This window comes from Phoxinus phoxinus, assembly GCF_949152265.1.
Source record: "Phoxinus phoxinus genome assembly, chromosome: 3".
In the NCBI taxonomy this organism is placed as follows: Eukaryota; Metazoa; Chordata; class Actinopteri; order Cypriniformes; family Leuciscidae; genus Phoxinus; species Phoxinus phoxinus.
The window spans coordinates 18,998,353-19,012,775 of record NC_136878.1 but is presented as its reverse complement, the minus strand read 5'-3'; the positions used below and the strand labels follow the sequence as shown (position 1 = coordinate 19,012,775).

The 14,423-nt window shown below is 37.6% G+C and overlaps 1 protein-coding gene across 10 annotated transcripts in view; it reads right to left on the bottom strand.

Annotated features, from left to right (window-relative positions):
- camkk1a (calcium/calmodulin-dependent protein kinase kinase 1, alpha a) overlaps positions 1-14,423 on the bottom strand; it is a 96,107-nt gene that overhangs the window by 3,591 nt on the left and 78,093 nt on the right. For 5 of the 10 annotated variants that reach the window (XM_079607538.1, XM_079607540.1, XM_079607536.1 and 2 more), the window contains 9 exons: positions 13,764-13,785; positions 12,010-12,098; positions 9,469-9,668; positions 8,485-8,538; positions 8,223-8,296; positions 7,288-7,375; positions 5,604-5,732; positions 5,079-5,182; positions 1,483-1,530 (listed from right to left, as the gene is read on the bottom strand). In XM_079607538.1, coding sequence (XP_079463664.1) covers positions 1,483-1,530; positions 5,079-5,182; positions 5,604-5,732; positions 7,288-7,375; positions 8,223-8,296; positions 8,485-8,538; positions 9,469-9,668; positions 12,010-12,098; positions 13,764-13,785 — 808 coding nt within the window. The remainder of the gene's footprint in view (positions 1-1,482; positions 1,531-5,078; positions 5,183-5,603; positions 5,733-7,287; positions 7,376-8,222; positions 8,297-8,484; positions 8,539-9,468; positions 9,669-12,009; positions 12,099-13,763; positions 13,786-14,423) is intronic. The other 5 variants (XM_079607544.1, XM_079607542.1, XM_079607545.1 and 2 more) reach the window with 1 other exon arrangement.

The following is a 14,423-nucleotide window of genomic DNA, read 5'->3' as shown; positions in this document are numbered from 1 at the left end:
AATTGCTTGCTTCACATTTGTTCTTCTTTTTTTTAAACCTTTGGTTTTGTTTTCAAAGAAAAGATACAGAAACACACTTGCGTCTGTCCGTAAAAGTACTAAAATCGTTCCAAAGACAGCGGGCAATCCCGCTTTTCGTCAAGGTAAGTGACACACGCGCACTGACGACTGTCCTGTCGACCACATTATATGTCATCAATAGCAGTTCACTTCCGCGATTTGGTACGATTGCGTTCATATCAGCAGCTAACCGTACTGGAGTTCACATGAACCGTACCCCAGACCACCCTTTTTAAGCGGACTCGAGTACGGTTCGCGGGTGCGCACCCGAGTTCGGAAGACAGCGTTCACATCATCCAAACGAACCAAACTCTGATGTCATTCGAACACGGGTGCGCACCAAAAGTGCTAGTGTGAAAGCCCCCTAAGTGATCCATACTTTGATCCAGTAGTTGATCTATAGTCTATAAAGGTCTGGTCTACTAGGGCCAAGAATCGCCCACGTAACCACAGATGCTTTGGCCCCCCAGAAAAACCATGGCAATGAAGTTTGAAATTTAATTATTATAACCTTTATTTTACCAGGAAGAAAACTCACTGAGATTAAAATCTCTTTTTCGGGAGTGTCCTGAGAATTGGAATAAAATTGATAGTGAAGCTGTAAATCAATCGACCAACAGCAGTTTAACATTTAAATTTAATTTAGGGCAAATAAATCTTAAATCAATACCACAATATTCAAAAACAATAAAAAAAAGTCCAAGTAACAAGTAATGTTTTTTTTAAAGAGAATATGAGAATATTCGATTTAGTTGTTATCAAGTGCCATTTTTTATGACAAAAACCTCAAAAACTTAAAAACAGTCATTAGATTTAGCTCAAATGTGTCATTGTAGCAGCTTGGTACGGTACTATATTTTATATATTATATACTATACTATAACATTTTAAAAGATTTGTCTGATCAGAGATCAGCCAGCTGTTGTCAAATTTATAAGCACAGTTAAGAACATTACTGTAACACTATATGACTGTAAAGCATATTGCTGTCGCTTTATAACACAAAACAAGCATTGCATTAAACTGGTGTGTTGCATCTGTAGATCGTCATTGGTTGAAACTATCCAGTATTAAACACTGAAACACTGAAAAAAACTAGCACATTGACAAACAATTTTGGAGGAAACACAGATGAACATGGGAAGGTTCTCTGCAACAGACACAACTGCACACAGAGGTCTCAGAATGTATATGGTGGGTTGAATGAAAGACCACAACATGACATGTTTCACAGGCTTGGACTCTTTTGACAGTGTTACCAAATACTTTCACTGCCATAAAGCAAGAGAAATGCCACACAAGGACAGGATGGAGGCTGATATGACTCTTTCACTGACCCGTGGGCAAACATGGAGAAGGGCAGGGAATCTGACACAGGGCTTGAGTGACAAATGACAATGACCACCTGTCACAATGAGTTACCTTAACGAGGGCTGGAGTTTAAAAGAGGGCCGGAATGGCCAAGAGTCCCTGCAGCAGAGAGAGAGAGAGAGAGAGAGAGAGAGGAGGAAAGGGAGAGCATCAGCAGTTTCATGTGAAGTAAAGCAGCAGGAACCAGGTCATTATAGAGACTACAGTGAGTTTTTGCTGGTCAGAATGCCAATTACAGTCGACATTAGACTATATTTAAGCCGAGTTCTGCAATAAAAGTCAATTTATGGAAATGGATAGCATTAGCATCAACTACCGGTACTAAAGAGAGATGCATGTGCCAGATGCTAATAAAAAAAACTCATCAAATACCAAGCATATTTGTCCAGAAGAGACAGCACTTAACCCCTGTATTTGACAAACACCAACAGGAAATATTATCAACAAACTCCAGTCTATGCTTTATGAGCATATGAATATGTTACCCACACTCAACCTGCGCTCTGTGGCTAAAAAATTAGAGTGATTTTTAAAGGTGCTGGAGGCCAGAAAAAGTCCTGATGTGTAATAATGTGCAGCCACATTTTCACCACATCCAACAAATGTGTAGTGATACGGCAATTTCTTCCCCCATGCTCACAGACAGGGTTGGTTGACAGTGATGTGTAATTGTGTATAGCGTGTCCTAACCTGGCCTGAAGTGACAACTTTTACACAGAAAGAAAAACGTGGCACGATGCAACAAAATGACAACCAATAAGAAGATATTTTGTTTAATATACAGCTGTGGAGTAGTGGAGCGGTGCTATCCAGCACAAACAGAGAACAATAGGCTGACAAAATGCACTGATATAAAAATAGTGGGTGATACAAATAAGCCTATAATTATTCTGATGTTATATAAACGGAAGATATTTAAATTGTATATATATATATATATATATATACACACACAGACACACACACACACACTACCGGTATATTATAATTGAAAGCATGAAAGATGGATTTTGAGATTTGTTAAAGATTACATTTGAAAATGTTATTTAAGTGAGAACTAGGTAGACATGAACAGGGACAATGTAATGTTGTGTATTAGATCTATATCCAACATGCAGATGCCGATATGGCGGCTGTAATAAATGATAATGTGCCTGTGCTAAAACAGGTTGTTAAAGTGTCAAAATGAACATTTAAGAGAGATGTAGAAAATAATCTACTCATAAATAATGCATTCATCATGAGTATTACAAGAAATGACTGGCTGCCGTCACAGAGTAACAATTGCAGTCGAGTGAGTATGCATGAACGCTTGAGAAAGGGAGGGAGAGTGTGTGTTCAGTATGTACAGTGTGTGTTTAGATGAAAAAGGTTATTAACGGTGCGGGAGGTAGTGTATTCAACCTGACACTGAATTATGGATGACATGCAAATGGTCACCCCTGACAGTAGGAGATTTAAAGGGACGGAGGGATTTTCAAAAATGACAATGATAGCTTTCTACCAACCGGGGGCGCTGCTGCTTTTTATCCATTTATTCAGAAACGCTATTACTCAGAGGGAACAACCAACTGACAAATGGCTAATAAAAAATTATAGAGGTAAATGAAAATACAACCAACTGCCTCTTGTAAAAGAAGTCACCGGTCTGCTGAGTCACTGTATTGATCCACCTCATTTCCCAATCACATTGCATCCTTGTCAACAGAGAGAGTTCACACCAAACAAGCACATCATTTGTTTACAGATAATCAAATGACCTTTTAGTTTTGATTGTACGAACAATAACTGCATATGGCACATCTGAAAAAAAACACACAAAAAAACAAACAAACAACACAATGACTTTGGTCTATCTGGGGTGCATACAGAGATAACCAGATTGTTTGTATCGATCCAGGGCATTCAGAAGACAGGGAGCAACCCTCTGCTGATTCTGACAGGCATCTAACAGACAGCACACAGAGAGGAAGAGTGAGAGAACATGCTGCTGTCCTTGAACAAACCCCACTAATGTGAGTAAAGCAGCAGAGTGGGGACAGAGATGACTTCATGGAGACACTGACTGTCAGTCTAGTGGGCAGATACATTAACAGCAAAAGGCCTCTGAGAATAACTGTCAAAGGATAGATGGTGCAAAAATCCAGAAAAATAAATAAAACTGAATTATTGTTGTGACCTTGTAAGAACTTGTATATACTGTATGTATATATAGACGCTGGATATGAAAAACTGAAATATACATTTATAACTATATTGCACACTTTTTGTGCAAACAAAGCACTCGCGGTGCTTCATAAATTGAGGTTAAACCACTGGATCACATGGATTACTGAATGATGTCGGATTTAATCAAAAAGATCTTAATTTGTGTTCCGAAGATGAACAATGGTCTTATGGGTTTGGAACAACATGAGGGCGAGTAATTAATGACATAATTTTCATAATTTTTGGGTGAACTATTCCTTTAAGGAAATTCTATAAATGCATTCAAGGGCTGTGTTCCAGTACAAAATTGTCATGCCCTTCACTTGCTAACTTCCCTCCGTCTCGTTCACTCGGATGTGTCTCATTGCTTACGTTGCACGAGTGCCCACTACTGGCAGAAACTGCAATGGGCTGAACTGGAACGTCCTAAGCCCTTGATCACTTGGAATCAGCTATGGAGTTTATTTGTTATACATTTTTTTTTCCCCTTTAAGAATTTGTTTAATACAGCATCCAAATGTGTATATAATTAATATATCATGGAGTTGTTTGTTGTGGTGGTGATTAGACGCGATCTGTGGTGACGTCACAATCATAGTGCATTGTGGGACATATAGGTGCCTGAAGTGTACATATGAAGTAGACTTGTTCCCTCTGTCAAAATCGAGGGAACGAGGGTCTGTCCATATAAACTTCACGAAGTGGAACGCACTTCAAAATGGCGGCAGGGATTCCCCCGAGGGGAAGTGCTTAGTGAAGTTCGCAAGTGCGTGTCTAAAAGTGGACTGGAACGCAGCCTGTGTTTGCCTTGTACACTAAAGTCTGTCCATCATCAATAGAGCGCCACCCTCAGGGTTAATAAGGCAAGGACATTGGAATTCTGCTAAAAGTGTGTGTGATGCTGCGTTTAGTCATTAGAATATAAAGCTTACAAAATGTTTATCATAAACTAGTGCTAATACCAAAAATCTGACCTAATTTATGGCCAGGAGTCCATATATATATAATATATATATATATATATATATATATATATATATATATATATATATATATATATAACAATATTAATGAGGGAGTCAGAAGTCTCAGTGCACTGCAGAGAAGAAAGAATAGTGAAAACATCAAGTCCCAGTGCTGTGAATGCTACTGCAAGAGAAAAAACGTCTGAATCATGCTACTATGGAAACGTATGTTGGCGGCAGGAGAAGTAATGGGTGACTATTAGCACACCTTCCTGTTCAAATAGATAGACATGACGTCTGAAATATCATGCTGCGACCCTGAATGTGAGAGTGAAAAAAGCTAAGAATAAAAGAGTAGCAATGCTGAAAAGACTTTGACCTCTTACAAAAGGCTTGTGAGCAAAAGGAAAGTAATTTGTATTTGTGCAGCTATATTACTCTGGTTTTCAGTTGGTCATCGCTTGGAACACTTACATAAGAAGACTGCTGGGAGCAGACATGGATCTCTCTTCTCTCCTGCTGGGACACTCAAATGGATTCCCAAAAGAACGCTTCCTTAACATGGCTTTCACCAATATCTACAGCATCACAGGAAAGAGGGGACAACTAGTCTTAACTTACTGTACATATTAAAAGAACACAGATCAGGGCATGCAGAAATACAACATTTACAAATACAAAATAGAGAAAAAAGAACAGGGGACAGCTAAAAAAAAACACTTTGCATTTACTTAAATGATGATGATGAAGGCAAGAAGGACTAATTCCAGGAAAGTAATCAAGGAAAAGCTGACAGTTCAGAAGCAGGGTCAGTTTGACATGTGATGAGGTTTCAGTTGTTTGGTTGAGGTCTATTGTGTCTTAAACGTCTTAATCATCCACTCATTGACAGCAGTACGATGCACTAGACACATTTGGCTTGTGTGTGTTCATGTAACTACAGTTCAGCAACTCATGAATCCTTACACAGAACTCTTGTTCTTTCTCGGTTTCACTTACCACAGCAGACAGGCTGGGGACAAACTTCACTGAGTTCTGCACCTCCTCTTCAGTGACTTCTACCACAGTACAGTGCTCCTCTTCTAAAGGCAATGGGTCTGTACCATCATGAGTCACCCAGGGGTCCACCTGAAAACACACACACGTTTATAACATGCTGTGTACACGTCATTCCGTCCATCCATCTGGCCATTTAACCTATCATTTCATATATTCATCCGTCTACCCATCCATCCATCATCTTTCCTTCCTTCCATCACAACAATCTCTATTCTTCCATCTGTTCGTCCATTGATCAACCCTACCAATTATATGTATGTAGATCCATCAATGCATCTATCCATCTGTCCTTCCATCCATCCATCCCTCCATCATCTGTATATCCATCCATATGTCCATAGATTAGACCATACATGTACTTCTATCCATCCATACATACATCCATCCATCCAGTTTCATCCATTTAGCCACCTTCTATCCACCAATTCATCCACCTGCCTGTCCGTCCATCCATCCATCCTTCAATGCAACCATCCATATTTTATCCTTCCATTCATCCATCCATCCATCCATCTATGTCTGTAGATCAGTCCATACATCCAGCCATCATATATCCATCTATTCATCAATCCATCCATCTATCCATGCATCCATCAATCCATGTCTGAAGATCAGTCCATACTGTACATCCATCCATCCATGCCTGTAGATCAGCCCATACATCCATTCATCCAGCTGTCATCTATTCATAAATTCATCCATCCCTCTATAGTCTTTCATCTATCAAGCCATCATCTATGCTTACATTCATCCATCCATCTGTCAGTCCATCCCTCCATTCCTTGGTCCATCCATCTATCAGTCCGTCCATTCATTTCATTTCTCTATTCATCCATCAATCCTTTCATCTATCTATCTATCCATCCATCTAACCATTCATCCAATCAGAAAATTATTAAAGAAATAAAATATTTGTCCTAATAACAAAGTTAGTCTGAGGGGTATGAGAGTAGAGCTGTTGAGTGAATGTAGGCCGAGAAGCTCAGATTAAAGTGTGCTCTGGGGATCTCTGCTTTAATGGAACATTTTCTGGGTAATGACATGCAGGCAGGAGTCTCTGATGGCCGAGTGTGTGTGTGTGTGTGTGTGTGCTAATTATTCACACTCACTGTCACATTGAGACAGCAGATGGAAGTTTCCAGAACTGAACCAAAATCCTTCTCCATAGGGATTAGCTGATGTGTTTCTGTCCAAACAGCAAGTCTGCTAGATGGTGCAGAAGCTATCAGAGATATTGTGTCATATTCACACTATCCCTGTATGTGGCTCAGGAATGGTCTTTGATAGAAACACTGGAGCTATTGTGAGTGAAGACTAATGATACATTTCTTTTTGAGAAACTGACTATCATTTCAATATTAAATGAAGCATACCTTTCTGCATACCTCTCTCGCTGGTATGCAGAAAGGAAAATTGAGGTGATTTCTGAATGATAGCATTGATTAATAATATTAGCCCAGCCAAAAAGGTCAAATATGCACATTCATTTCAGTGTAAATAGATGCACTCCTCAGTGAATTGTCACTCAATATCTTGCAATACAGAGTGGTGAAGATGAAGGTGGAAGGGATTACTCGCCACTTTCAATCTAAGAAGTGCTCATTTCCATCATATGTATACTTACTTTGATCTCAGGAACAGTGATCCTGGCGTCTGGGTTTTTGTCCAGCATTCGTGTGACCAGGTCCTTCAGCCCTTCGCTGATAGCTGGCCTGAGATATCACAGAAACAGAGAAAACAGCTGAAAACACAAACCCAATACACCTAGACAATGACAGAATGCTTTTACAAGAGGAGAGACACACTGCAGACAGAAGAAACACTGCTTCAAACCCCCACTGACGGTCACACTGCCTCTGTAACAATCATAAGGGCTAAAGAGCTCAACTGTACTAAACACAAAAGAAGCTCTGGAAACATGAAAACAACAACATGAACTCAGCAAAAAAGAAACTTCCTCTCACTTTTACTGCTTCTTTCAGCGAATTTCTTATTATGTGTTAATATCAAGGAGGGTTGGCTGGGTTCCTTTAGAATTAGGTTGAATCTCTCAAATTATTTCCCTTAATTTTGGCTTGTTGTAAGCATAGAATTACAAATTTTAAATTAATAAAAAAATTGTGAGGTATACGCTTAGAAAATAAACCCAAAAAGTGAGTGAAGCCCCTTGTAGAGTCATGTACACTGTTTTTGATTCACAGTGATGACATTGTGATATTTTGCTTAGTTTAGCCAGTAAGAACACTGCAGCATGACATTGTGTGTGTGTGTGTGTGTGTGTGTGAGAGAGATGCGCTTTTATTTGCTGACGATTAGTCCAAACACATGCACCAGACCAGATGACATGCATCCGGATGGCCTCTGGCCTTTCACACACAGACGACAGACTTCATCAACATATCATAGACCTGCACGAGCATACACAAATATCATACATAAACCAACACTCCTCAAAATAGCATTCATCTCACATCGGCATACACTCAAACATCTCTGACATTTCCTCTCTCTGTTTCTGTGGGACGACAGATGCATCACACACAGAGAGGGGCGACTTACGTCTCGGGGAACTCCACCGGCTTACACTTGATCTTATTGTGAAGTGCCAGAATGTACTCATCAATAAATGGGCACTGGAGGACAAGGAAGAAAAATAGAGGAGAGGGAGAGGAGGTTAGACGGATGAGTGATCAAAATCATCAATCACACAAATGTCACTGCAGTAGCACACTGGCCCATCCATTGATCTTACTGATAGATAATTCCACAGTGAAGAATTACTGCTATCATTCTGATAATATCAGTGTATGAGCCGACTCACCTTCCCATACACTAAACAGTAGAGAGTCACTCCCATAGCCCACACATCCAGAGCCTGAACAAGACACAACTTCTGTTATATTGATGCAGGAGCTATTGAGATACAGTAAATGTCATTACTTGAAGGGAGAGTTCATTCAAAATGTAAATTCTGTTGTCATTTATTTACTATCATGTTGTGCCAAAGCTATATGACTTTCTTCCTAGGAATGCAAAACTAAATATCTTAAAGAATGGACTATTGCGTACTTAATAAGGGTCAGTTCGATTTATTTTGAAAGAAAACAATAAAGTCATTGTATTGCTCAAAAATGCATTAAATTGATCAAAATACATTTCTAAAGTTACAAAAAAATTCTAATTTCAAATAAATGCTGTTCTTCTGAACTTTCTATTCATCAAAACATCCTGAAAAAAATGGTTTCCACACAGATATTATACTGTTTTCAATGTGGATGCTAAAACGTTTCTTAAAATGTTTCTTAAGCATTAAATCAGCAAATGACTTCTAAAAGATCATATGATCATAAGCTGTCCTGTAGCTCAAACAGTTAGAGCGTTGGCGCTTGCAACGCCAAGGTCATGGGTTCGATTCCCAGGGAAAGCAAGAATTGAAGAGAATGTAAAATGTGTACCTTGAAAATGCAATGTAAGTCGCTTTGGATAAAAGCGTCTGCCAAATGCATAAATGTAAATGTAAATATGATACTGAAGGCTGGAGTAATAATAATAGAGGAATAAATTACATTTTGAAATACTGTATATTAAAATAAAATAAACAATTTAGAAACTTCTTTAAAAATAATCTGTTGAACAGTAGTGTAGCTCTTTGACACATTTATGGGAGAAGTAGCGATGTCCTATTCATAAAAAAAAAATAAAAAAAATTCTATTGAGCCTAATTTTTCAATGATATGGTTCACAAGATCAGTCTGATAGGCCTATCACAACACATACCAGCAAAATCACCACAGACACGCATTACCTTTCCACTAAAGCTCTGGCGGTTGTCTGACAGTGTCTCTGGGGCCATGAATGCAGGAGTACCAGCTGTGCTGGAGAGACAGGCATCGTTCCCCTCAAACTGGTTACTGACCCCAAAATCGGCGATTTTCACATGGCCATCATCTCCAAGTAATAAATTAGATGGTTTGATATCCCTGTGAACGATCTTCTGAAAGTGCACTGAGCAAAAAGAGAAAGAATATCAGATAAGGAATACGATATTTTGAGTATATCATCTATTCTAAAAGAATAACAAGAAAAAGGAGTCATTCCAAAAGTTCAATTTCAGAATTGTATTAGACTCCACAAAACAAATGTAACTCATTGGTCTTCAAAACTTAGAAATAATATAGTAGTAACTATACTATATAGTAAATACTTGATTTTTTACAATACAAGTATAAAATATATTATTATTATTATTAGAGATGAGTGATGTCACCACATACTTTCAAGGTCAATATAACTAAAACCGATAATTAAAATGTAAAAGTTATGAGGATCAAATTATTTTATCCATTTAACATTATATTTAAAAGTCTAAAAAAGTTTAAAAATATAATTTAACATTATATACTGTACATATATATATATATTTTTTTTTTTACATTTTATAGTCCTGCAAATGATCATTAAACAAAAACACTTCTCATATTAGTATTATTATTATTATATTATGTGAGGATCAATCCTCTCTTCTAAAATTCAAGACTAATCAATCCATGCCTAATTGTGATCAGGTTTACATACCATGTAATACTAATCCATACTTATACTGTACACGTTACTTAATTGTTTAACTTGAAACAAGTTTAATAAAATACTACTAGGTTGAGCATAGTAAGTAAAGAGGAGGTAAAACATCAAGTGTGTCTGACCGCAGGTGGTCTCAGCTCAACTAAGGAAACCAGAAAGGATCAAGAAGGTCACCCTGTGCACACACAAGCTGAATGTGATTGGTTAAGAGAAGCCTTCTTGTCTCAAGTGGTCAATCAAAGATAACCTGCCCACCACTTAACATCTTTCAGTCATGTGTCATTACTGCTTATACGCGACAACAAGAGCCATGTCTAAGATGTCTTCAGATGACAAGCATGGTAATGAAAAAAGAAAATCCATTAAGGAACAAAGAGATGTGTTCAAAGCATTAGCAGGTTATTGCATATAATTATTTGATCAAAGCCAGCAAACAAGGTGAATGTAACACATGGAGTACGCCACAGCTTATGTAAATTGTCAGTTTACATATCATAAAACCCCCACACACAGATTTTTTAGATAACTATGAATTAATTATATTGACATGGCTCCCTAAGGTAACTAGCATAGTGCTAATGAAATAAACAGGATATTGACACATAGTCTGATTGCAGTCCACAAATTAAAGACACACAAAGGAGTTCATTGTGAACACGGACTGATTTGTAGCGAATCATGCAAATGGTCTGTTGCCATCCAGACGGTTGCCACAGCGAGTGTTGCCTGTTCAGTACGATTCAAATGAATTGATGAAAGCCGAGTTTCCACTCGAGCAGAACAGACACTTGGCAATATACTCAGCTTAGCTCATTCTCCTTTTTTGTGCAGCCATCTTATTTCAAGGCTCAATACAATTTAATAACCTCAATCAACATATGATATACTGTCTATTAACTTAAAAATTATTTATTTAGTTGAATGATTTTATACAAAAATCTAGGTTACAATGACACACTTACAATAGAAGTGAATAGGGACATTTTTTTGAGGATTTAAAAGCAGAAATGTGAAGTAAAAGCGCTTACATTAATACTTCTGTTAAAACTTATTTGTATTATTTAAGGTGCACAGCTGTTTACATTTTACAGTCGTTTTAGGGTTTATGACATTGTGTTGTAACTTTACACTGAAAAGTTAAGAAAGCAATTTTGTTTTTTACACAAAAGCCATGATAAAACACATATTTACATTTTGCTCCTTTGATAGTGTCTCACTGTAACCTAGATTTTTGCTTTTGGAAATTATTTTTTTGTGGTAATCAACCTTATGCCACATTGAGCTTAACTTTTCCTTCATCCATTTTATGCAACTTTAACCATCATTATGTAATCTTTATGTTGCAAAGGTTGCTTTATGTTTCTTCTTTAGACAGATGACAGATCAGAACGGCCTTAAGAAATAGCACAGACTTGTTTTAATCAGGAAACGATGACCTCCCCCACGCACACATACACGAGCGCACTGCCACATTCGCTCACTTCATTAGCCTAACAGGATGCCATGATGAGTTAGAACAACAAACATAGAGATGTTCCTTGAGACAAAGCTCTCTTGGGTCTTTATTTTTACACGAGTAATGATTAATGTCAGCCGCTCATCTGTAGGAGTTTGCTTTGCTCTTCTCTCCTGGGATTTATTTGACTTCAGATGCTCTATTACTAAAACCATGTCAAGGTGGTCTCCTTAGAAACTGAGGATGGAACACAGTGAGGTCGACCCAGCAATTTGAAAAAGGCCTTTCAAAATAAAAGAAATGACTCACAGTACTCGATGCCCAGAACTATGTCTCTGAAGTAGTGGCGGGCCTGGTCCTCACTGAAGGGACTCTCGCTGGGAACCTCCATCACTGGGCTGGTGACCAATGGAGACACTTTATTGTAAGGTAACTGATAAAGTACAAATAAAAGACAGTAACAGCGAGCAAAGATTCATGAAGAGAAATTGTGAATAAAATGATAGGTAGAGAAATAACCTCAAACATTTAGTCTAAGAGAGGCCACAAAATCACTTTGATCCAATTTGATGTAGTTCAGATTCTGTACTTACCTAGCAAAAATGCTCACTGACCAAACCATACAAATATGATAGATTTTATTTTTAGCAATCTATTTTATATGCAGCATGAAAAAAAACATTCCTTGCATAAAATATTTAATTTCAAATATTTAATAATGATTACAATTTCAATTCAAATGTTCATTACAGTGTTCTTTGCAAACATTAATAGCTGGAAATAATAAATTAAACCAATTAGATTATAAAGAAAAGGACAATTTTGCATTTTAAAACTGCAAATTAAATGTTACATTCATGATGATTTAGATTTACCCATTTATTTTTGAAACATAAATTAAATAAACAGTTAACTGTGTTTATTTGTCAATTAGAAACAATATACATGTATTTACATTTTATTTCTGAGATATATATATATATATATACAATTATATTGTAACTTATTTTTGTTGTTTCGACAAAATCTCATCTACGTTAGTCAGCTAGACAACATAAACTTAGTGACCTATTTAAATCAGCAGAATCCGAAACTACAGTACATCACAGAAGGGCAAATGTTTTTTCTGTCGCGTTCTATTCTTGCCAGCAGACTCTTCTCTGTTAGCAATTTTTTTCAAAATGGTGATTTCCCAGAGGTTCGAGCTTTAGCTTTAACCTTTCTCGCTCGTTGTGACAACTAACCTATGCCACTCCAACACCGTACACGCGTCAAAGTAGCCGGAGAAACTTTTCTGTATTTACGGATATAACGAGACACACAAGGCGAGTGAGACATGTATGAACTGTGACTGTGAGATTTACATAAAAACCAATCACACAAACCACTTAGCACAAAACAGGGTCCTCAAAGGCCATTTCATTCATTACCCACAGGCAGTGAATCACGATTGAGCAGAAAGGCCAAATATATTCAGCCAGGTCTAGTGAAAATAGACCATTCTGTAATTATGCAAAGTAAGTTTTAATCTGCTCTTTTCAAGGCATAAGCCCACAAACACCAGGGACACTGAACAACACATTTCTCTCCAAAACAAAGCCAGGCCACTTGGCAGAAACTCATATTCAACCAAAGTAAAATGTCACATTTGGGGGGGAAAAATAGACACGAAAAAAAGGTCTTATAATAAACTGGAAGAATGATACCCTTTAAATAAGCTTTTTATGGATTTAGAAACATAGAGAAAGCAACAGAATAAATAAACACTACAAGTAACAGAATACAGAAATATGTAGAGAGAAAAAAGTCTATTCAATGACAAAAAACACACAAAAAAAACACAGTAAGACCTGATCTAGAAAAAGACGCAACTAAGAGTGAGTGAGAAAGTGATAACATAAGCAGTTGATGAATCCCTTTAACAAGGGAGGAAAACAGGGAAAACTGAGTCAGATCTAACAGAAATGCAAGACAGGGCAGTTGATGAAGGAAGAATGGAGTGATTAATGGAAGGACAGAGGATGGAAGATAATGTGGTGAAAGTGGACACACAGAATACTCACCCCTTCTGCATCAGCTCAAACACTGCGGAGAGATCAGAACAGGAGAAAGGGAGTCATTAAAGCAAAGTGAGAGTGAAAAGACATTCTGTTATTGACAAATCCATTATTCAGTGCACTTTATGAAATGTAATGTTCACAGTCCTCATATAGCATGTCATAGCCTTATGTATTATATGTGCTTTTATTCACAGCATTGCTCAGTGGAAGTTTGTAGCAGTCCGTCAGCACAAACACCTTATTATCAGTCAGAGCAGACAACTAAATGTGTCACACGGTCTTATGTACGAGACACTTATTCTGCAGAATCTCACGTCAGCCAATTAGGAAGACAGGCAGCACAGTTTGAACTATTTGAAACAGTCTACTTTTCATGAAAAAGTCAAGTTTATAATGGTAGACTTCAGGGGGTTCATACTGGCAAATATTTTGCAGCGACAAAACGACCAGAGTTCATTCATTTTCAATGAGAGTTGGTGATGTGAGACGATATGAGTGACATTGATGTGACAATGAGCAGTGAAGCGATGTGATGACTAGCAATGAGAGCACACAGCTTAATACTACAACCAATGAACACACCCTGAAAAGAAAGAGTAAACATGCATTATGTGTAAATATGGGGTTCATTTTGATGATCGGAATACTAATACAATACCATTC